General features: G+C 38.0%; 3 protein-coding genes and 1 pseudogene across 4 annotated transcripts; 3 read left to right on the forward strand and 1 right to left on the reverse strand.

Moving 5' to 3' along the window:
* Positions 1-602: 602 nt before the first annotated feature.
* FDXACB1 (ferredoxin-fold anticodon binding domain containing 1) lies at positions 603-7,469 on the reverse strand. Of its 2 annotated transcripts, none has more exons than XM_037841405.1 (5): positions 7,273-7,469; positions 6,886-7,042; positions 2,746-2,949; positions 2,425-2,583; positions 603-2,035 (listed from the first exon to the last, which is right to left on the reverse strand). In XM_037841405.1, exons 1-5 carry the CDS (start codon positions 7,442-7,444, stop codon positions 847-849), a joined length of 1,881 nt encoding a protein of 626 aa, XP_037697333.1. In that variant the 5' UTR covers positions 7,445-7,469; the 3' UTR covers positions 603-846. The 2 variants fall into 2 exon arrangements, with proteins under 2 accessions (XP_037697333.1, XP_037697334.1); XM_037841406.1 differs by lacking the exon at positions 7,273-7,469 and adding an exon at positions 7,122-7,204.
* LOC119535883 (PRKC apoptosis WT1 regulator protein-like) lies at positions 4,916-5,672 on the forward strand (the record flags this gene model as incomplete). Its single annotated transcript, XM_037838274.1, has 1 exon — positions 4,916-5,672. A coding segment is annotated over one exon (729 nt), but the record flags the coding sequence as incomplete, so codon positions are not given.
* Positions 7,463-12,095, forward strand: C6H11orf1 (chromosome 6 C11orf1 homolog). Its single transcript, XM_037841411.1, has 5 exons — positions 7,463-7,929; positions 9,541-9,660; positions 10,138-10,201; positions 10,443-10,569; positions 11,455-12,095. Exons 2-5 carry the CDS (start codon positions 9,592-9,594, stop codon positions 11,462-11,464), a joined length of 270 nt encoding a protein of 89 aa, XP_037697339.1. The 5' UTR covers positions 7,463-7,929; positions 9,541-9,591; the 3' UTR covers positions 11,465-12,095.
* A 309-nt stretch (positions 12,096-12,404) lies between these two features.
* On the forward strand, positions 12,405-13,388 carry LOC119538129 (annotated as a pseudogene).
* Positions 13,389-23,868: the final 10,480 nt, after the last annotated feature.

Genomic DNA, 23,868 nt, shown 5'->3' on the forward strand with positions numbered 1-23,868 from the left:
AGACAAAGTCATTTCCTTCACAGAGTTTACAATATAATTTCAGTCTGTGGAGGGGAATTGCTAATCAACAGGAACATACATTATTTCACATTAGAGTACCCCATTCTGCAGAGTCCTGTGCTGAGCCTATCCCTCAATGTTCCTTAGAGATACAACAGTGGAAGGCTACAATATCTAGAGGGGGCAAATTTAGAGTTAAATCACAATTGAGAGGTTACTGCTGAAGACTAGATGAGGAGAAATAAGGTAACAGAAAGTAGCACAAAGAACATGGGCTTTAAGAGTCAGACAAACCTGGGTGTGAATACTAAATCTGACACTTACTAGTTCTATGACTTTAATATAGTCAACCATAGGATAAAAATTACGATGGTGAGAAAATAATAGTCATAATAGCAATAATACCAGTACTAATTATGGATCACTCACAACTTACCCAAGCTAACAATTGCAGATCTAACTCCAAAACCACTCTCATAATTTGATTTAATGAGACAATTCAATAGAGTTAAGAGACATTGCCAGTGTGGCAAATTTATTTATATATATATTTGATGAGAAACTCAGGTTCTACTGCCTCTTCAGCAACAAAACAACTAAAGTACAAGAAGCTGTTTTGTTTTATTTGTTTTCTTAGTCATTATTTGCACAGCTCCAAAGGTTAACAGTCACATTATAGTCTTAAGTTTAAGTGATTGAGTTGCAGGTATCTTTAGGGTCAACCAACAGTGGCTATAATCACAAGGTAAAAGACGTTAGAAAAACACAGTCCAGAAAGGATTACTGATTGAAAATTGGTCTTTTTTCATCCATAATGAATCACACTATAGAAATGAATTTACTGAGCTACCGAGGTGTCACATATAGTCGTTGCTGAATCTCTTTCCTAAGTTGAGACTGCATTGATGCTACTTGCTGTTGGGTGAGGGCCTTGTCACAGGTCTGGTAGGTCAATCTATAGCAGAGGCTGACTTGTTCAGTCTTTGGATGCTGAAAACGACTAAGGAACTGTATGGCTATGATAGTGTCCTGGGACACTGCTCGGGCCACAGTATGAAACTCTAGTTCATTAAAACCTTTCTTCTCATCTAACCAAAAACTAATATCATGCACATAGCATGGAGGATACAGGGAATAGCTTATAAAGGGTTCTACTTTTCCAGGGACAAAATTCTTCAGGAAACGGTTATCATAGGTCCATAACATTCTCCAGTCAGAGATACCCCAGACAAGCATAGTTAACAGGTCCAAGTTCATAGACACATACACAAAACATTGGTCTTTGTGTATAATGCTTGAAGCAGATATGGTAACAGACCCAATAATTAGACCCTTGGCATCATCTGAGCCAAAATTATATGACTTAATGCAAAGCACATAATCTTTTTCAGTTGGTTGAAGGATAAATTCCACTGAACTGCTCAGCTTAGACCCTTCCAGCAATGTGTGGGTGAAGAGGTGATTGAGAATGCCCTTCAGGTGATCCAACAGTGACTGAAGACAGCTGTCCTTCAGATTTTGATTAAACCCAAGAATAAATAAAATTTCATGAAATGCTGGCATTGTGAAAGGCAAAATATGGCACTTCCTAAAGACGGGTCCACTGAGGACATGCAGAGAACCTGGGAGGAAGTCTGGTGCTTGGATGACTGCCTGAACGTGAACTAGGAGAGAAGGTCTAAGGCAAACCTTGGCCTGGCTATATATTTCTTCAGGAGCTTCTTCATTATCATCTCTCCCAGGAGCCCTGAAAGCCTTGGACAGGCTAAGTTCTGAAAATGACACTATCAAGTCCTCCATATCTTGTGCTGTTCCACCAGTCAGGGACTCAGAATTTGAATTGTCCTCAAGATTAATCCAAAAAGCAGCTGACAGAATGTCATCGTTCCAGGAAGGGAGAACACTGGTGCCTCCCTCTGGCAGCAAAAAGAATGGACACTTCAGCCTTTTGAGAGGGAATACTTTGCCGAATTCAGCAATCAGCTTCTCATTTATGTTTTTGGTAGGATGACATGAAGGTGCTTCCAGGAAACCCCTGTTTAAACACACACACATAAAAATAACTTTTCCAACTTAAAAAATTAAATAACTGAAATAACTATAACATAGATAGAATGAAAAATACAAATAGTTGTTTAGAAAAAAATTATCCTTAAATTGATCCTGAAAGAAAACAAAAAAATTATCTACCAATAAGCAGAGATGTCATGTGTTTCAGAACTCTAACAGGCACAATCCCTACAATATACCAGAGAATATGACAGCTTTTAATTCTAAAGGGGCTTGAGGAGGCCTGATGGATATGGATTCACATCACCAACATCATTAACAATTTATATAACATTCATTCAATATATGTTTACCAACAAGCCAAACAGGATACAGCTTGAGATGGATACAATATCCACTAAAAGAACAAGTTACCTGTTTAACTTTCCTGCAAGTGATTCTGGTTCCGCAAAGAAAAAACATTGGTCACCTAGTTTGATTCTGAAGATTCTGGGCTGAGAAAATTTGAAGGGTAAACTCCGGGTGAAGATATGGTTCAAAGCACCTTCAACATGAAAGGACTTATTTTGACTCCTGGTAAAACAGACAACAAGTACAAAGTCTGTCACTATTGAAGAATGCAAGTATTTCTAGAGACTGAATCAGGAAATTGGAAGGGAAAAAGTCCACTGATGAAATTTTTTTACCATTAGTGAGGGAGATAAAAGAGAAGGCTTAGCCCATGTTATTACTTACTTATATCCAGTGCACTTGTACCCGGGCACAGCCTCACTGCTGAAGGGAAGCACATCACTTAAAATGAGCCCCCCCTGAGCTGCCATGGCAACCACTTGCCAACTGTTGTGCCATTCTCTCCTGGGCTTGTCAGCAGGAGTCCCACCTTGTCCTCTGCACAGTGCCACATGGACTTCTCCCTCCTCTGCAAGAACATCTGCACAGCTAAAGGAGGTGGGAGGAATACCAACCATTTATCAGCAACAGGTAGAAATTACCACAGGAATTAAGCTACATATACATAGTATGGCTGTGAAGACTGTACTTCAAATAGTTAAAATCTAAGCATACCTATTTGCAAAGATCCACTGGATTTCAAACATGCAAAAAAAGTGACTGGAAGTAAGTAAGAATGCAAATTCAGTGACCAACCCACTAACCCACTAACCAGGGTAGTCATCCAACTTGGTATTTGCTTTGTTCTTCTATGTGTCATAGAAAGGTCACTGCTTACAAGGTTCCTATACATGATTCACTGCTTAGGCTATTTCTCCGTGTCTTAATTTCCTAGGGCTGCCACAATAAAAGTACCACAAAATGAGTTGCTTAAAACAACAGAAATGTATTGTCTCAAGGTTCTGGATGCTACAAGTTTGAAATCAAGGTGTTGGCATGGCCATCTTCCCTCAAAAACCTGTAGGGGAGAATCCCTCCTTGGCTTTTCTAGCTTCTAGTGTTTGCAGGCAATCCTTGGCATTCCTTAGCTTAGTACTGCAGCACTTCAGTCTCTGTCTCAGTTGTCACATGGCATTCTCTCTCAACTCTCTTCTCCCATTCTTTAAAGACACCAGTCATATGAACTTAATTAATTCCATCTGCAATGACACCATTTCCAAATAAGGTCACATTCACAGGTAACAGGGATTAGAACTTCAGCAAATATTTTTGGGGGGACACAATTCAACTCATAACACTCTCCATTTACAGAGTTCTTCTTTTCATTTCCCTCCTATCGATATTCTATCCTTCAAATACAAGCTTAAAATACAGCCTCCATGGCTAAACCTGCTTATAATTGTGCCTAAGAGTCCCCCCTGAGTGCCTCTTTGTTGCTCAGATGTGGCCCTCTCTCTCTAAGCCACCTTGACAAGTGATCTCACTGCCCTCCCCACGATGTGGGACCTGACTCCCAGGGGTGTAAATCTCCCTGGTAACGCAGGATATGACTCCCAGGGATCAATCTGGGCCTGGCATCGTGGGATTGAGAACATCTTCTTGACCAAAAGGTGGATGCAAAATGAAAAGAAATAAAGCTTCAGTGGCTGAGAGATTTCAAATGGAGTCAAGAGGTCACTCTGGGGGACATTCTTATGTACTATATAGATAACACTTTTTAGGTTTTAATGTATTGGAATATCTAGAAGCAAATACCTGAAACTACCAAACTACAACCCAGTAGCCTTGACTCTTGAAGATGATTGTATAACAATGTAGATTACAAGGGGTAACAGTGTGATTGTGAAAACCCTATGGATCGCACTCCCTTTATCCAGTGTATGGATGGATGAGTAGAAAAATAGGGGAAAAAACAATGAAAAATAGGGTGGGATGTGGGGGAAAATTTGGGTGTTCTTTTTTACTTTTATTTTTTATTCTCATTCTAATTCCAGTATAAGGAAAATGTTCAAAAATAGATTGAGGTGATGAATGCACAACTATATGATGGTACTGTGAACAGCTGATTGTACACCATGGATGATTGTATGGTATGTGAATATATCTCAATAAAACTGAATTTAAAAAAAATACTGCCTCCATGAAAGGTTTCCTGATAACTATTTTGGTATAATAATAGTGCTAAACAACTGTTCACAATAATTTTTATGACATAATTACTAATCTCGTCATTTTACAAATGAGGAAGCAGAGCAAGTAAAGATTAAGTAAATTTCCCTAAAATCACTAGTAAATGGAGGGGCTGGGATTTGAATCCAAGCAGTTGAGTATGGTTCCTAAGTCCATATTCTTAGCCATTAGACAATACTGACTCCCATATTATTTTGCATTGTCAGAAATAAGTGATTCCCTATGTAGGCCCAAGAGGACACTATTTGTACTTTTATTTAGCATTTAGGGTTACATGTCTGCCTTTCCAACACGACTATGGGTTACTTTGGGGCTTTAAACTCTATCTACGGCCGTGCCCTGCGCGCGGAGGCCGGAGGACGAGTCCCCAGCCGCTGCCGGCTCGAGGACCCCGCCGCTCCGGGGAGAGGAGGAGGAGCGGGACGGCCCCCCAGAGAAGGGCAAGAGCTCGGGCCCCAGTGCCAGGAAAGGCAAGGGGCAGATCGAAAAGAGGAAGCTGCGGGAGAAGCGGCGCTCCACCGGAGTGGTCAACATCCCCGCGGCAGAGTGCTTAGATGAATATGAAGATGATGAAGCAGGGCAGAAAGAACGGAAACGAGAGGATGCAGTTACACAACAGAACACAATGCAGAATGAAGCTGTAAGCTTATTAGATCCAGCCAGTTCCTGTCTGCTACAAGAGCCATCTAGAACAGTTTCTGGCAGATACAAAAGCACAATTACTGCCTCTGAAGAAGATGTTTCAAATAGATATCCCCGAACAGATAGAAGTGGGTTCAGCAGATATAACAGGGATGCAAATGCTTCAGGTAATTTGGTTTCAAGTAGCACGCTGGAAAAGAAAATTGAAGATCTTGAAAAGGAAATAATAAGAGAAAGGCAAGAAAACTTAAGACTTGTGAGATTGATGCAAGATAAAGAGGAAATGATCGGAAAACTCAAAGAAGAAATTGATTTGTTAAATAGAGACCTAGATGACATAGAAGATGAAAATGAACAACTAAAGCAAGAAAATAAAACTCTTTTGAAAGTTGTTGGGCAACTGACAAGGTAGAAGATTCAAGGCTCAATATGGAAAAAATATTTTACAACTACTGATTGAATGTTATGTTCATTGCTAGGACAATATTCCTATGCTGCAATACTTTAAAATAACTATGTATATTTATTTCTATGAAACTGATGGATGTTTATTTTCAAAATACTTCTTTTTCATTGTTATGGTTCAAAAAAAGTCTCCACCTTTCATTTCACGTATCAGTAACATCTTCCAGCTATTAAAATGTTAGGTTTTGTCTTTTTTTGGCTTTTTGTGGTAGTCAAATAATTTATGGTTTAAAGTCATAACCATTTGAATATATTTTATCTGCAGTAGTGCATTTTCTCCCTAAAGAAATATACATAGTCATTGTTTACATGAATCCAGATACTTTGGGGGACTTACCTGCAAATGCCTTATTACTGATGTGTGCAACTTTTTATGTGTTGATGACTTATTCAGAAAAGTCTTTGTCTACTCTCATTTTTATTTTCAACTTAGTCTAAGTGATTTAGAATAACAGTCACTATTTTGTATAAGTCATCTCTTTTAAAAGGAAAGGTATTATAAAAAGTCACAATATCATGTACTAGTTGGCTAAATATAAATTTAGAACACTTGAAACAAAAATTTACTATTTTGTTTGAGTATTGAAAATTTTTAAAAATCACTTTATCTTTTGAAAAACTGTATACAATTGTGTTTTAATGTAAAATTTCTTATGTAGGTACTAATTTTTTTATTGCTCCAAGGTTTCTTAGTGAACATGGGATATTTAAAAAGTTGTTTAGTATTATTCTTCAGGCCTGAGAAGTGTGTACAATTTCAGTGTGTAGGAAAACAATCCATATTCTTGATTATCATATTATGCATTAAAATCAAAACCAAATTATATATCCACACTTAAAAACTTCTATATTTACATTAACAAAACAGCACACAAGCAGAAATAGTAGTTCTAAAATACTTTGCTTAATTTCTAACTTTTTATAATAACACTGTGACACAGTTCTTATGTGAGAGAGTATTCTGCTACCTGAAATTTAAGGAATTTTCTTCCTAACATTAGAATTATTAAAACAGACTTATTTTTGAAAAAAAATAAAATAAAATAAAAATAAAAAAAAATAAACTCTATCTACACCTATCATTGTAACTTATACACATCTGCCTTAGTTGCCCAATCAAAATATTTGCATGAGGTAACCAAATTATACACATCTTAAACATTTTGTAAGGGGCTCGCCTTTCCTCACCTCTGGAAAAACTTGGCAAGCAGTTCCCTGTTCTTAGCCACTCCAGCTTTGCGTCCACAGTGTGGGAAGTTAAAATAAATTCGATCAAACTTCCTGTCGTGCAGTTCAAAGGCATCTGCCAGCTGGGTGCAGTCCACACCAAAACGTAGCTCTGTACCTGGCAAGGAGTTTGAAAGCGTGAAATAAAGACAGGAGGATGTCATAAGACCTGGGCCCAGAGAAAAACCCTCCCTAACCTGAAATGTGCAAAACAACAGGTTTTCGGTAAATATCCATGGGATAATCAAGAGCAACCTCCGCGTTTTTCACATACCAAAGTCCCCACCCTACCCACTCTGGAATGCGCTCGCAGCTGGACCGAACTGCGTCAAGGGGCGGCCTCGCTACCTCGCTCGCGCAGGCGCCTTAAATTTTCCCGGGCCACCGGATCCCGGTCCAGGTCCGCCGGGCGCTGGAGGCAGGTGGCTGTAAGACTAGAGCTGGGACCCAAGGTCTCGAGGAGAGCAGCGGCGAAGGAGAAATTCCCCTCCCCAACCAACAGGAGGCGCCGAGAGGCCATTGCTCAATTTGCTTCTTGCTTGGGTTCTCAGGGGCGCTCGTTTCTTACGTCACTTCCTTCGCGGTTCTCGGGCCCACCCCCTCTCCATCCGTCACTGGTAGAGGACGTGGCCTCTGGTTGCCTTGAAAATCCTGGAGCAGCTCTTCTCAGGGATGACAGTAACCACGAGTGCAAAAGCGAAATCCCCACTCTCCTGTCCCCCTTATCCCTCAGCCTCTCGGAAAGATCAAAATGCCTTTTAGGCTGTGGACGGCCCTATGCGACTTCGTCACGCCTACATGAGGTCACAGTCATCTGTGCCGGAGGGGCAGGCCAAGGGCGAGGCGACTTCCGAGTGAAAGAAGCAGGGGCGGGGGCGTGGGGCTGAGGCGAAGGGGAGGTTGGGCTGGGTCCTGCATGTTCTTATCGCAGAGGATTTTGTAATTGACTTCGTCTCGTCCGGAATGGCTCTCTCCCACTGAGTCTGCTGTCCAAAATTTCCCCAGGTGCTTCTATCTCCTCTTATTCATTCAAGAAATTTTATTGAGTGCCTATTATGTGCCAGGCCACAGTGAGGGCCGTTTGGGAAATACAAGGTTGAACAAGATTCGGCCTATGATTTCACCGAGTCTGCAGTCTGGTGGAGGATGTACACAGCAAAAAGGCAATTCAGATACAGTGAGATGAGCGCTACGAATGGAGTAATTCAGGGTGCTTTGGGAGTACACGGAAGGGAAGTGGAAAGATTACCTGGGTAAAGTGACCTGAGTTGAAACCTAAGAGGGAAAAGTACATCTTACCTGGGTCAAGTGGAATGAATAATGTATAAAAAAGCATAATGGAGAAACAGAAATTTAGTTTGGCTGCAACGGTTGGAGGGACAGTGGGTAATAAATAGGACTGAAGGGTTTAGTGGGGGCCAGGTCATATAGAGCCTTGTAAACCATTTTAAGATCCTGGACTATCCTGAAAGCAGTAGCCCAATTGAAAAATTTCAGATAGAAAGATAACACAACTAGATTTTCGTTTTCAAAACTTGCTTTCCTGTGGAGGAACAATTGGGGAGGAACAAGGCTGATGGCAAAGAGATCAGATAGGAGTTTGCTGGGAGTAATTCAGGCAAGGACTGATAGTGATCTGAATTAGGAAGTTGGCAGTGGAGCTGGCAGTAGTGGACTGATTGAAAAATCAACAAAACCTAGTGACTGGATGGATGTAGGGGGTTGAGAGAGAAATCAGGGTCAAATACAAACCCCAGGTTTCTGGCTTAGACAAATGAGTGGATGGTGGTATCTGTTCTTGCAGTCCCAGAGATAATGTCACCTACGTCAGCAGTCTGATTACTAGACCTATTGGACCTAGCAGGACTAGCTCCTCTTCAGTCTTCAGGCTGTTTGGTGACATCAGTGCATCTATTTTCATAAAGGCAGATAGCCTGAGGGCAGTTACCTGGGATACCATACTTTAAAGCTATGGTGTTGACTTTGTCCCTGCCTGTGGAAAGGCAGGTGAGTGGTGGCTTCCAAATCATGGCCACAGGGATTCTGGGTCATCTACATTCTTTCCTTGCCTGGAGAACTGGAAATAACAGGTTTGGTGACATACTCTTTCCTTAAAGAACATGGAACAACTGAGTAAAGATATCTGTCTCTTTCCTATGAAAACTTCAAACACCACAAGCTACTCGGCATCAAATTACTCGTCTTCATGGAAGGTATCACCTTGCTCCCAAGACTCATCTTTTGGCAAAAAAAAAAAAAAGTTACGCTTTTGATTCCTTATAAAAAAATCAGGATTAAGATATTGATCACCTGGTATGTGCAAACCTTGACTGATTGGGAGGGCAGGCTGAGGGAGAGGTTGCAGTAAGACATGGATTCTGCCCTCAAGGGGTGTACAGTACAGTTCAGTAGAGGAAGTAAGACATGTACTTGAAGAACTCTAACATAAGATAGAAAGTTCTTAGTGAGATAAAAGGAGAGACAAGTTAACTTCAGGGAAGGGCCTAGAAGGAAGGAAGCAGTTTATTGATCCTTTACTGCATTATCTAATTAATCAACTCTCAGTTTTCCCTATTCTCTGACTATATTTATATAACAATATATAAATTTTTCCAGTATGGATGGAGATGTACCACTAATGAGAATGCCTATTCGAACCATACTTTGATGGGCAACTGGAACCAGGAAAGATATGACCTAAGGAATATCATGCAGCCAAAGCCCTTACCCTCCCAGGTAATCTTTCTCTTTTGTTTCCTTTCTTTTGACAAAATAAATGCCAGTGGCGAATTTACAGACAAGAATCCAGCACTGAGATTGGAGCCGCTGTTGAGTGAAATGGCTGGGAGAGCAATCCTCAGCTGGAACACCTATCTTACTTTACTATCCAGTTGAATTTATTTATTTATTTTATTTATTTCTTATCTGTAAGGTATTGAAAGGATGAGCTGTACCCTTTTTCTGTTTTTTTCTGTTTGTACTTCATCTATTCATATACCTGGTCCTTTCCTACCTAGACGTGTCCTTTATCTGAGTCTTACCCTTAAATCTCTCCTAAACATACAAACATAAATAAGATATGAAAGTTAGTAGGATATGACTAATGACATCTAAAATATGACAGAGCCTGTTAGAATTCATGTCACCATGTTCTTTATTTCCTAATATTAGCAATACACTCCTAGATACTTAATCTGTTAATTTTTTTTCCAGTTTGGACACTACTTTGAAACAACATATGATGCAAGCTACAACAAAATGTCACTTTCAACCCACAGTAAGTAGACTATTCTTTTTAATTCTTATATTCTCTGGTCCTAACTCAGTGCCTGGAGCATAGAAGGAATTCAATTAAAAATATACTGGATGAATGAATGTGAATGAATGAATAATTTCTCTCTTTTTTCAGTTTTGACAGGACTCACTATTGCCTCAGAATTAAGAGTTTTATCTATTACTAAAACTCCTTGTCGTTAACTGATTCCACTTCTCTTTCCTTCTTTTTTCTCTTCTCCCAGGATTTAAGCAAGAGCCTCACTGGTTCCCAGGACATCAACCTGAATTGGATCCTCCTCGATACAAATGCACAGAAAAGTCAGCTTATATGAATAGCTATTCAAAACCTCAAATTGATTATCACTCTGGGTATGTGTGGGATCCAAAGAATGGCCAATTTCAGGAACCAGGATTCTAAGAAAGAATAAGAAGCATCATTTCCTCAGAGTAGAATGTAAAAGGGAGCACATTCTAAACAACTAAGAACTCACTCTCTGAATAAAGCATAAAATACAAATATTCTCTACCCCTCTTTTTGTTTTAACCAAGATTAAGTGTCAAATTTAATTGTATCCACCCTTAGTTCTCTATTAGGGGTATGGTAGGGAGGCCTTAAAGAGAACTATTTCTCTCATACCTACAATTACTCCGTTTTTGCCTGCTTTCCATCAGTGGCATTCCTGCAAAATCTAGTATAACTTACATTCTGTTTGCCTAGATGCTTTCTGGATATAAGCCTGACAGTCACAATCATATAGTATACTTTGTTTAATGAACATCCCCTCTTGAGTGCTAGGTCAAGAAAAATAACTTTTTTGTTAAATAGATTTAAAACATGTGCAATAGTAGACAGAATAGTATAATGAACTTCTATGTACCATTACCCAGCTTCAACAATTTATGACCGTCTTATTTGTTTACTATAAATATCTATAAATATTTCAGTATATATATTTCAGTAAATATTTCAGTATATATCTCTAAAAGACAAGGATGTGCAGTTGTTGACTTTCCCATAAAGATTGCCAGGGAAACCTATCTTAGTAATGAATGATTCAAAAGGGGGATATTATGGTAAGGTTTTTATTGAGTTTGGGGATAGGTTTCCGTTGGCTTAAGATGGGTCTTTCAAAGTGGCAAACTGGTAGGGGATCGGGAAAAGTTTGTGAATAGGTTTGGTGAACACAGGCAGGTGTCTTAAAATGTGGTCAAACTTATCAATATTACCGTATATTTTTGTCTCCTGTTTAACAGGACAATATAATATATGAGCATATGGGTATACCTCCCAAACCTTCATTCTTTTATATTTCATATATAGATCTGGAATTTGTGTTGTATATGAAGTGAGGTAGGTACCAAGTTTCATTTTTTTTTTCTATATGGCTATCTGATTGTCTCAGCATTAGCTATTAAAAAGACCATATTTTCTCCACTGCTCTTCAGTGCTATTTTTACTGTAAATCAACTGTCTGTGAATGTGTAAGTCTGTTCCAGGGCTTTCTATTAGATTCTGTTGGTCTAGTTGTAATTCCTTGTACCAATACCTCACCATCTTAATTACAATAATTTTATAATGTCTTAGTACCTAATAGATGAAGTCCTTTCACCTTGTTGTCTTTTAAGAGTGCCTTAATTATTTTTGACTCTTTGCATTCCATTTAAATTTTATATCAACCTGTCAAGTTCCATAAAAAGAAACCGTTAGGATAATGATTGAAACTGCATTGAACTGTTAGGTCAATTTTAAAAGTATTGATTTCTTTACATTATTGCAACTCCAAATACATAATCATGGTATATCTCTCCACTTATTTAGATCTTTAATTTCTCTCAGTAATGTTTTATGGTGATCTGCAGAGAGGTTTTACACCAACATATCTTTTCTTTGATTTATTCCTCAGTATTTGATAGTTTTTGTTATTATTAAAATTATTTAACTTTTTTTAATTTTTATGTTTCTAATACATAGAAATAGAATTGTTTTTATGTTGACTTTCTATACATCAATTTTAATAACTAAACTCTCTTATTAACTCTAATAATTTATCTGTAAATAGTTTGTATTTTCTACATAAACAGTGATATCTGAAAGTAAGGATAATTTTGTTTCCACCTTTTCAAACTTTCACCATTTTGTTTTATTTTCTCCTCTGGCTTGAAACTCCATTGCCGAATACAAGAGGTGATAGTGGCCTCTTAGTATTATTCCTGATCTTAAAAGGAAAGCTATCAACTCTTCACCATTAATTATGACATTATTCTGATGTCATTTGGGGGACATGTCTTCCTGATATTGTGTTCTCCTTATTTAATCATATCACTTTTTAGTAGTCTTATTTGCCCAGAATGTTTAACCTTAATCTAATCATGAGGAAACACAAATCCAGGAAAAATTCAGTGTCTTGAAAAAACAATAGAAGACAGAAGGGCTATTCTTGATTAAAAGAAACTAAAGTGGAGGCCACCATGGCTCTGGAGGCCGCATTCTTGGTCCTGGCTTTGGCCCCAGCCAAGCTGCTGGTGCTCCCGCCCCGCTTATGGCCATAGCCTTGGGCTGCCTTGTTAGCATTGACACATGTGCCAAGGAGTGCTTCTTCCAGCGGGTCACCTCAGGCACCAAGATGAGCCTCATCTTCAAGATGGCTGAGGGTGACTTCCTAGACAATGATGTGGAGATTACAGGGCCTGATAATAAAGGAATTTATAAAGGAGACCGAGAGTCCAGTGGGAAATACACATGTGCTGCTCAGATGGAACGCAGAAGTTTTGTTTTATCAACAGGATGTCCACCATGACTCCAAAGTTAGTGATGTTCGCTGTTGATATATAGGCCCCAAAAGGACAAGACATGGAAACAGAAGCTCACCAGAACAATCTAGAAGAAACAACTGATGAGCTAGCGGTGGCTATGACAAGCATAAAGCATGAACAGGAGTACATGGAAGTTCAGGAGAGAGAACACACAGAGCGATCAATGACAACACAAACAGCAGAGTGGTCCTTTGGTCCTTCTTTGAGGCTCTTGTTCTAGTTCCCTTGACATTGGGACAGATCTACTATCTGAAGAGATTTTTCGAAGTCCAGAGGGTTGTCTAAAAGCCTTTTTTCCTAAATCTTCTTGACCAAAAGGGGAAAAGTGGAATGAAACAAAATAAAGTTTCAGTGACTGAGAGATTTCCAGTGGAGTCGAGAGGTCTCTCTGGAGGGCATTCTTATGCACTGTATAGATATCCTTTTTTAGGTTTTAGTGTATTGGAACAGCTAGAAGGAAACACCTGAAACTGCCAAACTGCAATAAAACTGAATTTTAAAAAAAAAAAAAAAGGCTTTTTCTCAGAAATACCTAAAACTGTTGAACTGCAACCCAGTAGCCTTGATTCTTGAAGACGATTGCATAACTATGTAGCCATGGTGTAACTGTGTGATTGTGAAAACCTTGTGGCTCACACTTCCTTTTTCCACTGTATGGACAGATAAGTAGAAAAATGGGGACAAAAACTAAATGAAAAATAGAGTGGGATGGGGGGATGGAATGCTTTGGGTGTTCTTTTCTTACTTTTATTTTTATTCTTATTTTCATTCTTTTTGGAGTAAGGAAAATGTTCAAAAGTTGATTGGGGGAGAGGCAGGGCAAGATGGCGGCATAGAGAGGAGTGGAAGCTAAGTAGTCCCCCTGGAACAACTAAAAAAAAACAAAAACAACTAGTAAATAATCCAGAATAACTGCGGGGGGACAAACGAGACCATCCACTCATCATATACCAACCTGAATTGGGAGGAATGCCCAAGAACTCAGCATAAAATCTGTAAGTAAAACCTGCAGATCCAAGTTGTGAGACCCCCTCCCCCATAGCCCGAGCTGCAAAGCCTCGTGGTGCCAGAGAGAAGCTCTCCCCCAGCAAGCGAATATAGCTCAGCTGAGCTCCAACTGGGGTTTTAAGTAGCGGGTGTGAACTGCTCACTACAGGTACGCATCCCCAAAAAACAGACAGAGGCTTTGGGTGACGACTGACCTTGGAGAGCCGGAGGGTCACCTTGGACTGGGTCTGAAGGGGACTATCTGTTTCTTTTTCGGCTCAGTGGAGAAAGCCCCAGTCATATTCAGTTTCCAGGGCTGTGACTCCGGGAAGGGTGGAGACAGCACAAGCAGAGACCATTGAAATGCTAATGACCTCCACCTGGGAGCTCTGTCTTCTCTAGGAGGAAAGGGGTGGGGCCCTTTCCATTCAGAACCAGACCCCAGAGCCTGGGGGAACACGGCCATACCTCCTCACACCAATCAAGAATTATAAGCTAACAGGCATCACCTGCTGGGCAGAAAAGCACAGTGACCCGAGGCATCAAAGGGTGGAGCAATTTTCTAAGACACACCCTCAGGGAAACCAGATACTGAATACTTCTTCCTTCTGGGACCTGAGCCTGTTCTGGTCTGAGAAATCCTGATTTGGATAACCAAGGAAACCATGCCTAGACAACAGAAAATTACAACCTACACTAAGAAAAATAAAGTTATGGCCCAGTCAAAGGAACAAACGTATACTTCAACTGAGATACAGGAATTTAAACAACTAATGCTAAATCAAATCAAAAAGTTTAGAGAAGATATTGCAAAAGAGATAGAGGCTGTAAAGGAAACACTGGGCATATATACGGCAGCAATCAAAAGTTCAAAAAAACAACTAGTAGAATCTATGGAAATGAAAGGCACAACACAAGAGATGAAAGACACAATGGAAACATACAACAGCAGATCTCAAGAGGCAGAAGAAAACACTCAGGAACTGGAGAACAAAACACCTACACGCAAAGGAGCAGATGGAGAAAAGAATGAAAAAATATGAGCAATGTCTCCGGGAACTCAAGGATGAAACAGAGTACAATAATGTACGTGTCATTGGTGTCCCAGAAGGAGAAGAGAAGGGAAAGGGGGCAGAAGCAATAATAGAGGAAATAATTAATGAAAATTTCCCATCTCTTAGGAAAGACATAAAATTACAGATCCAAGAAGCGCAGCGTACTCCAAACAGAAGAGATATGACTAGGCCTATGCCAAGACACTTAATAGTCAGATTATTAAATGTCAAAGACAAAGAGAGAATCCTGAAAGCAGCAAGAGAAAAGCGATCCATTACATACAAAGGAAGCTTAATAAGACTATGTGCGGCTCTCTCAGCAGAAACCATGGAGGCAAGAAGGAAGTGGTGTGATATATTTAAGATACTGGAAGAGAAAAACCACCAACTAAGAATCCTATATCCAGCAAAGCTGTCCTTCAAATATGAGGGAGAGCTCAAAATATTTTCTGACAAACAGACAATGAGAGACTTTGTGAACAAGACACCTGCCCTACAGGAAATACTAAAGGGAGCACTACGGGGTGATAGAAGACAGGAATGCGTGGTTTGGAACACAGTTTTGGGAGATGGTAGCACAACAATGTAAGTACACTGAACAAAGGTAACTATGAATACAGTTGAGAGAGGAAGGTGGGGAGCATGTAAGACACCACAAGAAAGGAGGAAAGATAAAGACTGGGACTGTGTAACTTGGTGAAATCTAGAGTATTCAACAATTGTGATAAAATTTATAAATATGTTCTTTTACGACGGAGAACAAGCAAATGTCAACCTTGCAAGGTGTTAAAAATGGGGAGGCATTGGGGGAGAGATGCAATCAGCATAAACTAGAGACTGTAACTAATAGAATCATAGTATTATGCTTCCTTTAATGTAACAAAGGTGATATACCAAGGTAAATGCAGATAAGAGGGGGGGATAGGGGAGGCATGTTAGACACTTGACATTGGTGGTGTTGTCTGACTCTTTACTCTACTTTGATTTAAGGTTATTTTTCCTTTTGCTGCTTCCTAGCTGTCGTTTTTTTTTTTTCCTCTTTCTTTTGCCTCTCTGCCTTCTTTGACTCTCCCCTCCTGCCTTGTGGAAGAAATGTAGATGCCCTTATATAGATAGTGGTGAAGGTGGTGAACACATAAATGTATGACCATGCAGATTACCATCGATTATTTACTTGGGATGGAATGTATGGTGAGTGAACAAAACCATATTAAAAAAAAAATGGGTTGATGACAAAACCTCAAGGGCAATATACTGAGTGAAATAAGCCAGACACATAAGGACAATTATTGCAGAGTCTCACTGGTAGGAATTAATTATAATATGTAAACTCATAGACATGAAATATAAGGTACCAAGATATAGGACAAGGCTTAAGAATGGGGAGTGGTTGCTTAGTATGAGCAGAATGTTCAATTAGGATGAACTTAAATGTTTGGAAATGAACAGGGGTGTTGGTAGCAAGATGTGAAAATAACTAACAGCACCGAATGGTGTGTGAATGAGGTGGAAAGGGGAAGCTCAGAGTCATATATGTCACCAGAAGGAAAGTTGGAGGTCAAAAGATGGGAATGTATAAAACTGAATCCTATGGTGGGCAATGTCCATGATCAACTGTACAAATACTAGAAATCGCTTCCATGAACCAGAACAAATGTATGACAATACAATTAGAAGTTAATAATAGAGGGGCATATAGGGAACAACTATATACCTATTACAAACTATATACTACAGTGAGTAGTATTTCAACATTTTTTCATAAACAGTAACAAATGTACTATATCAATACTACGAGTCACCAATTGAAGGGGGTTGGTTAGGGATAGGGGAGGATTAGAGTTTCCTTTTCTTTTTTTCTTTTTTCATCTTTCACTTTATTTCTTGTCTGGAGTAATGAAAAGTTTCTAAAAATTGAACAAAAATTAAGTGTGATGGATGCACAGCTGTATGAGGGTACCCAGGGGCAAGTGATTGTACACTTTGGATCTTTGGATAATTGTATGGTATCTGAACGATCTCAATAAAAATGAAAAAAAAAAAAGTTGATTGGGGAAAAAAAAATTGATTGGGGTGATGAATGCACAACTATATTATGATAATGTGAATGGTTGACTATGCACCATGGATGATTTGTATGGTATGTGAATATATCTTAATAAAACTGAATTTTTTTTTAAAAAAAAGCCTTTTTCTCATATCTCACTGTTTACCAAACAACTTGGTCACAATAATGTCACTAGTTTTCTGTGTTTATTTTCTGAACTGTACATTCACAGCTGATGTTTCTTTGTTGTTAATAATTATAAGGGGGAAAACATCTTTTTAGGAAAGTTATAATGAAAATACGACTTTTGGCATTATTTCTTACTTGAATTCTGCCTCCATTATACAGTCCTTTCAGAACTCAAACACTGTAAATGCAATTTAGGAGTATTGTCCTTTTTTTATGTATTTTTCTTGTGTTTTCATAATAAAATGCAATTGGTTCAAGAAATCAGCACAAAGGCTGATAGTACTTCACTAAAAGGACTGCATTCTGTGGATCCCTTTCATGCAGTTCTAGTCCTTAAAGATTTGTTTTGTTGAGTCTTTATGAGAAACAGCCAGTCTGCACCTGAACATTTTCTGCCCAGCCTAATGGCACAGCTCTCTGACTTTGGAGTATGCTACCGTGGCTGGGTACTTTTATACTTGCTTGTTTTTGCTTTAAAGATAAGACTTGCCCCAACACACATTTCCCCCCCTTTAATTTTTTACATTGACCCTTAAATCACCTCCATTTAAATTGATGACACAAGCAGCTAATAACCATTTTTTTTGGTTTCTGCCTAACCTTATAAGAAGTCTCTGTTAAACCAATTCTTTGGGTATTACAGCAAAAGGTAGCTCTTTTTCTTTCTGTGCTGGCATGTCCACTTTCTCCGCTCTTGGCGTGTAGGAAGTGTGTAGTCACGCAGTTGGAAAAATCTTGGATTTCATTGCAAAGATATACAGCCACTATTTTAGTTTTAATCAGTGGCCTTTTGGGCCACTATTAGTTTACTGAACAGCAGCATCAGTACTAGGTTTTTGTTTTTGTTTCTTTTGGCTCTTTCATTTTTGGCACATGTGAATTTTGTATAAAATGAAGTGACTCTCTTGGTCTCTGATGAGAGGTTTAAAATTAAGCATCTGGTTAGGTGTGGGGATGATTCAGGATTATGCTGTGACTGGTGTATGTTATTTACTTGCACAATTTTTTTTTTTGATCTTTGAAAGGGGAAAACTACAAGTAACGTGTTATATAATTAATTTTAATTTGTTACAGGTTTTCATGTTCACTATAAGCCATTTTTTTTTAACTTGCATGAAAATACCTGCAACAGTTTTTTGGTAAGATGTTTCACATTAGGACAACTGTTGCATTCCTATTATTTTTGTGTGTGTAAAAACACTTAAAAATTGAATTAAAATATATAAATTTAAAATTGATTGTGTATCTGATATCCCTAGGTTCAGTCAATAAACAATTCTTTTTTTAAAAAAAGACTAAAGTGACTTTATTAACTTTATTATGAGATTACGATTATGTCACATAATAATCCTTGATTTGATCCTGGATCCAAAAAAAAATCTATAAAAGATAGTTTGGAGAAATGCAAATCAAACCACAATGAGATATTACTTCATACACACTGGGATATCCATAAGCAAAAAAACAGATAATAAGTATTGGCAAGGATGTGGAGAAACTAGAGCCTTCATCCACGGCTGATGGGAGTGTAAAATGGTGCAGCCTCTTTGGAAAACAGTTCAGTATTTTCCTCAAAAATTGAATTCCTCAAAAAAAAATAGAATTGCCATATGGCCTAGCAATTTCACTCCTAGCTATATACCCAAGAGCAATGAAAGCATTAAAAAAAAACTTGTAATGAATGTTCATAAGCATTATTCATAATAACCCAAAGTGGAAGCACCCAAATGTCCATCACCTGATGAATGAATAGATAAAATGTGGTCTATCCATACAATGGGATAGTTTTGGGCAACAAAATGGAATGAAGTACTGATACACACTACAACATGCACAAGCCTTGAAAACATCATGCTAAGGAAAAGAAGCTTGACACAAAAGGTCACATATTGTATGATTCCATTTAAATGAAATGTCAAGAATAAGCAAATACATAGCGATTCAGGGCTGGGGAGGTTGGAGAGAAATGGGAAGTGACTGCTAATGGATACGTTTCTTTTTAGGATGATGGAAATGTTCTAAAATTGATTGTTGTGTTGGCTGCACAAACTGTGAATATACTAAAAATCATTGAATTGGTAAATTTAAGGTATATGAATTATTTCTCAATATAACTATTAAGCTATTTTTTAGAAGTCAGCTTAGGAGTATCGTGGAAATTTGAACAGGGGTTGTACAGTAACTATTGTTGAATTAATTTTAATTTAATTGGGTAATTAGGCTAATTCTCTTGGATATTTTGGGTCATGGTCTTTAGGTAATTTTTTTCTTAAAATTTTTTTTTGTAGATTTAAAATGTTTCAAGAGAAAAAAGTAGTGAGCTGTTAATTAATTATTAATTAATACTGTTATTTGGTGTTAATACTTTGATGTTAAACTATCTTTTTACTCTGGCTGCTTTTAAAGTTTTCTCTTTGTCTCTGGTTTTCTGTTTCTATGTTGTTGCTTCATTTAATATGCTTGGGACCATGGGGATTCTTGAAGTTTAATTTTTCAGTTTTCAAAAATTCCCAACTGTATTTCTTCTTCCTCATTCTTTTTTTTCTCTTTCATTCTCCTTCATTCTCCAGTTGAAAATGTACTAGACTTTCTCCCTATATTTCTGGGTCATTTATCCTCTCTTCTACATTTCCCATCTTTTTTTTTTTTAATCTCTCTGTGCTTCATTCTGGACAGTTTCTCTGAACTCTGCCAGTTCATTGATTCATTCTTCAGCTGGTCTAATCTACTGTTAAACATGTCCTTTGAGTTAATTCCAGTTTTTGTATTTTTCTGTTATGGAATTTATAAATTGTTCTTTGTCATGTCTGTTATGTCACCCTTTATAGTTTCTAGTTCTCAGTTGAAATATTCAAGTTCGGCTTTTATCTCATTGGACAAAGTGTCATTTTTCTACAGACGTATTCGATAAGTCAAATATCTGGAATCCCTGTTGACCTATTGCTGTTGTCTGTTGTTTCTACTGATTCTTGCTCATATCGTCTGGTTTCCTTATGTGCCTGGTTAGCCCTGATTTTGTACTGGATATTGAATTGGGGACAAAAAGCAATTAGAGACCTAGGATAACTTTTTCTCAGTCATTTTTGTTTGCTTCTGCCAGGAAACTGTGGCCCTATTAATCCAATTTCAGTTCTTCAGAATTTCAGTTGATTTGAAACCAGACAACACATTTTTCAGGGTTGGTTTACTTCTGGTTTACCTTTACTCCTAGGAGACAGCCCTTCAGAGTCCCTGTTCAAAATTGTGGAGGGTTATTGTGGCTCCCACTCTTGGTAGATCTTTGATTTTGCCTTTCATAGCCCAAATGTTGCAAGGTCCTCAAAAGCATGATTCAGCCTTTCAGCCACCTATTCCAGATCAGCAAATGCCCTAAAGCAAAAATGGCCCTCAACGCTGGCCTCACCTCTCTTGATATCCACCTACTGTCAGGTCTCAGGCCATTAATTCCTCACTATATTGTAGTGATTGAATGCATTATAATTTTTACAAGCGTATTTTAACAAATATTTTTAGTTGTTTTTCAATAGGACAGTGAAGATTTCTAGCCCACCATACTATATGAAATGGGTATCTATTCTTAATATTTTAACACATTTAACTAATATTTTTCTAGTAAGTCTATAGTTACTATATCTAGTCTCATACAACCTTAGCACATTTTAACTATCCATTGAATACTATGGCCATGCTATTATCATTATTGAACTTTAGATTTAAATTTTAATGCAAAAAAATAGTAATTTTAAAACAAAAAGAGTAATGTGTTTTTACAAGAAATGATTATATTTATTTATATATGTTATCAATTTTATCAATCGCTGTGCTTACCCTTGTTTCTTGTATGAATGCCTTCCCTATGAGTGTACTTTATTTCTTGCTGAATTACCTCCTTTAGTGTTTTTCAAAATAGGGTCTGTGGATAGTAAACTTTCTTAATCACTGTATGACTAATAACATCTTTTGTTTAATCTTAAAGAACATTCAATTAACTTAAGTTCTACTTATGGCACATTATTGTATTTTGTCATACAATTTCCTTCTCTTGAATTTATGTATGTATTCATTCATTTGTTCATTTGTTGACTATTTTTATCCTAATCTGCACTCCTATATCCCTCCCCAGCCTAGGTAACCATATAAATGTGTTTATTGTGTATCTTTGTATTTTACTGTGTTCTTGCAGTATGAATAATGTTTTATATGTACATATTTTAGGTTTATATGTTATATAAATTATTTTATTCCCTATGTATTCACCACATTTTAATTTGCTTCTAACTCCCCACTGCCAGAAACAAAGATGCAGAGAAGATCCTCATATGTGTCACCTTATGGACATGTATAAATTTACCATGAGTAGTATCTCTGCGTCATGAGGTATGTGTATATTTAATTTGATTATTGCTCTCCAGAATGGTTGTACTGCTCACATACCCCCAGCAATGCCTGAGGCTTCCTATTTGCCATATCTCTGCTCACACTTTGCATTAACAAGCTCCCTAATTTTGCCAGGCTGATAGGGTAAAGTTGTGGTTTTCAACCAGGGGCAATTTTGCCCTCCAGAGGACAACTGATAATGTCTAAGGAACATTTTCTTCACAATAGTGATGTTTACAGCCATATATGGATAGAGGCCAAGGATGCTGCTAAAGATTCTACAATGTACAACAGCCCCACACAACAAAGAATTATCTGGCCCAAAATGTCAATACTGCCAATATTAAAAAACACTGATGTAAAATAACTTACTGTTTTTTTATATTTTGCATTTCATTAACTACCAGTAATTTTTAATATTTCTTGATATACATGTTGGCTTTTTGGTTTCCACTTCTGTAAATTTCCTATGCATAGGCTTTATTGATTTTTTTTTCTACTGGAGTAGCTGTCTTTTCTTGTTGATAAGCAGGAGTTCCTTCTATATTCAAGATGTTAATGCTACTAACCCCTGTAAGTTTTAGATATTGCATATACTTTCCCCCTTTTTGTCAACTCTTGTAGAGGATAAAAGACAGCCACAAATTCTTTGACATTCTTCTGATCAACAGGTGGAGGTCTGAGAGTCACCCCAATCAAGATGGTAGAGTAAGACACTTCAGGGCTCTGTCCCACTACAGAAGCTTTAAATAACCAGCAAGAACTGGCAGAAGTATCTTTCTCAGGGCTCCAGAAAACAGTTAAAGGATTGCAGTAACAGGGCAAGTGCTGAATCAAGAAATACATTGCTTAAAAACAGTGGGATCTCCTGGTGCCCAGGCCTTCCTCTCCCATCCCCTAACCTGCTCCTCACACAGCCCCCACACTCCTAGTGCAGATTGCTGTTTTCTTAGGAAAAGGGGACATCGGTATCCATGTAAATGGGGAAACTCCGAGGGCCAAATACACATGCCCAAGACAAGATACGTGTGCAAAAAGGACCAGGGAGGCCCCTACACTGTGGTCTGGAGCTATTTTCTAAACTCTTTGTATGGATAAGGTCAATCTGCAAAGACTGGGAAAGATGTTTTCTTTTTTTCTTTTCTTTTTCTTTCTTTCTTTTTTTTTTTTTTGTTAACTCCTGGCATTTAATGAAAGCTCCATCAAAGCACTAGCTGGATACAAAGCTTAAGGAACAGAAGCTTCAAAATGTAAATTCCAGCAATAACACATTCAAATATCAAAATGTCCAGGTTTCAACAAAAGATTACAAAACACTCAAAGAAATAGGAAGTGACGGCACAGGCAAAGTAGAAGATTACAGCATTATAAACCATTAATGAAGAGGATCAGACCTAGGACATTCCAGACAAAGACTTAAAAAAGATGGTCCTAAATATGTGCAAAGACCTAAAGGAAAACACAAAGAACCATAGGAAATCAGGAAAATGATAGGTAAAGAAAAGAAAGAATATCAAAAGAGAGACAGAAATTATGAAAAGGAAACACAGAGCTGAAGACCACACTAACAGAAATTTAAAATTCCCTAGAGGGGTTCAACAGCAGATTGTAGCTGAAAGAAGAAAGAGTCAGTGAACTTAAAGATAAGACAATTGAAATCATCCAGTTTGAGGAGCAGAAAGAAGAAAGAATGAAAAAAAGTGAACAGAGCCTGAGGAGCCTGTGGGACACTATCAAGTGAAGAAATATACACATTCCGGGAATCCCAAAAGGAGAAGACAGAAAGAGAGGAGTGGAGAGAAAATTTAAAGAAATAGCATCTGAAAACTTCCCAAATTTAATGAAAGACAAGAATGTACACATCCAAGATGCTAACTGAACTCCAAACAGAATAAACCCAAATAGACCCACACCACACCATGTTATAATCAGACTGTTGAATGTCAAAGATAAAGAGAATTCTGAAAGCCTCAAGAAGCAACTTGTCACATATAAGGGAGTCTCATTAAGATTAAAAGATGATTTCTCATCAGAAACCATGGAGGCAGGAAGTCAGTGGGAAGATATATTTAAAGAGCTGAAAGCAAAAATTGCCAACCAAGAATTCTATATCCAGTAAACTGGCTTTCCCAAAAATAAGGGCGGGATTAAGTTATTCCCAGATAAACAAAAGCTTCATTGCTGCTAGAATGGCCCTAT

Source organism: Choloepus didactylus, chromosome 6, assembly GCF_015220235.1.
Source record: "Choloepus didactylus isolate mChoDid1 chromosome 6, mChoDid1.pri, whole genome shotgun sequence".
Lineage (NCBI taxonomy): Eukaryota > Metazoa > Chordata > Mammalia > Pilosa > Megalonychidae > Choloepus > Choloepus didactylus.

What these genes read in the sequence shown, in the direction of transcription:
- C6H11orf1 (XM_037841411.1), top strand. Translation starts at nt 9,592, where the DNA reads ATGGGCAACTGGAACCAGGAAAGATATGACCTAAGGAATATCATGCAG. An exon ending in CAAAGCCCTTACCCTCCCAG is followed by an intron (nt 9,661 to 10,137) that starts GTAATCTTTCTC and finishes TTTTTTTTCCAG; the next exon opens with TTTGGACACTACTTTGAAAC. An exon ending in AATGTCACTTTCAACCCACA is followed by an intron (nt 10,202 to 10,442) that starts GTAAGTAGACTA and finishes CTCTTCTCCCAG; the next exon opens with GATTTAAGCAAGAGCCTCAC.
- FDXACB1 (XM_037841405.1), bottom strand. Translation starts at nt 7,444, where the DNA reads ATGGCCTCTCGGCGCCTCCTGTTGGTTGGGGAGGGGAATTTCTCCTTC. An exon ending in AAGGCGCCTGCGCGAGCGAG is followed by an intron (nt 7,043 to 7,272) that starts GTAGCGAGGCCG and finishes ACTCCTTGCCAG; the next exon opens with GTACAGAGCTACGTTTTGGT. An exon ending in CTTGCAGGAAAGTTAAACAG is followed by an intron (nt 2,036 to 2,424) that starts GTAACTTGTTCT and finishes GTGTTTAAACAG; the next exon opens with GGGTTTCCTGGAAGCACCTT.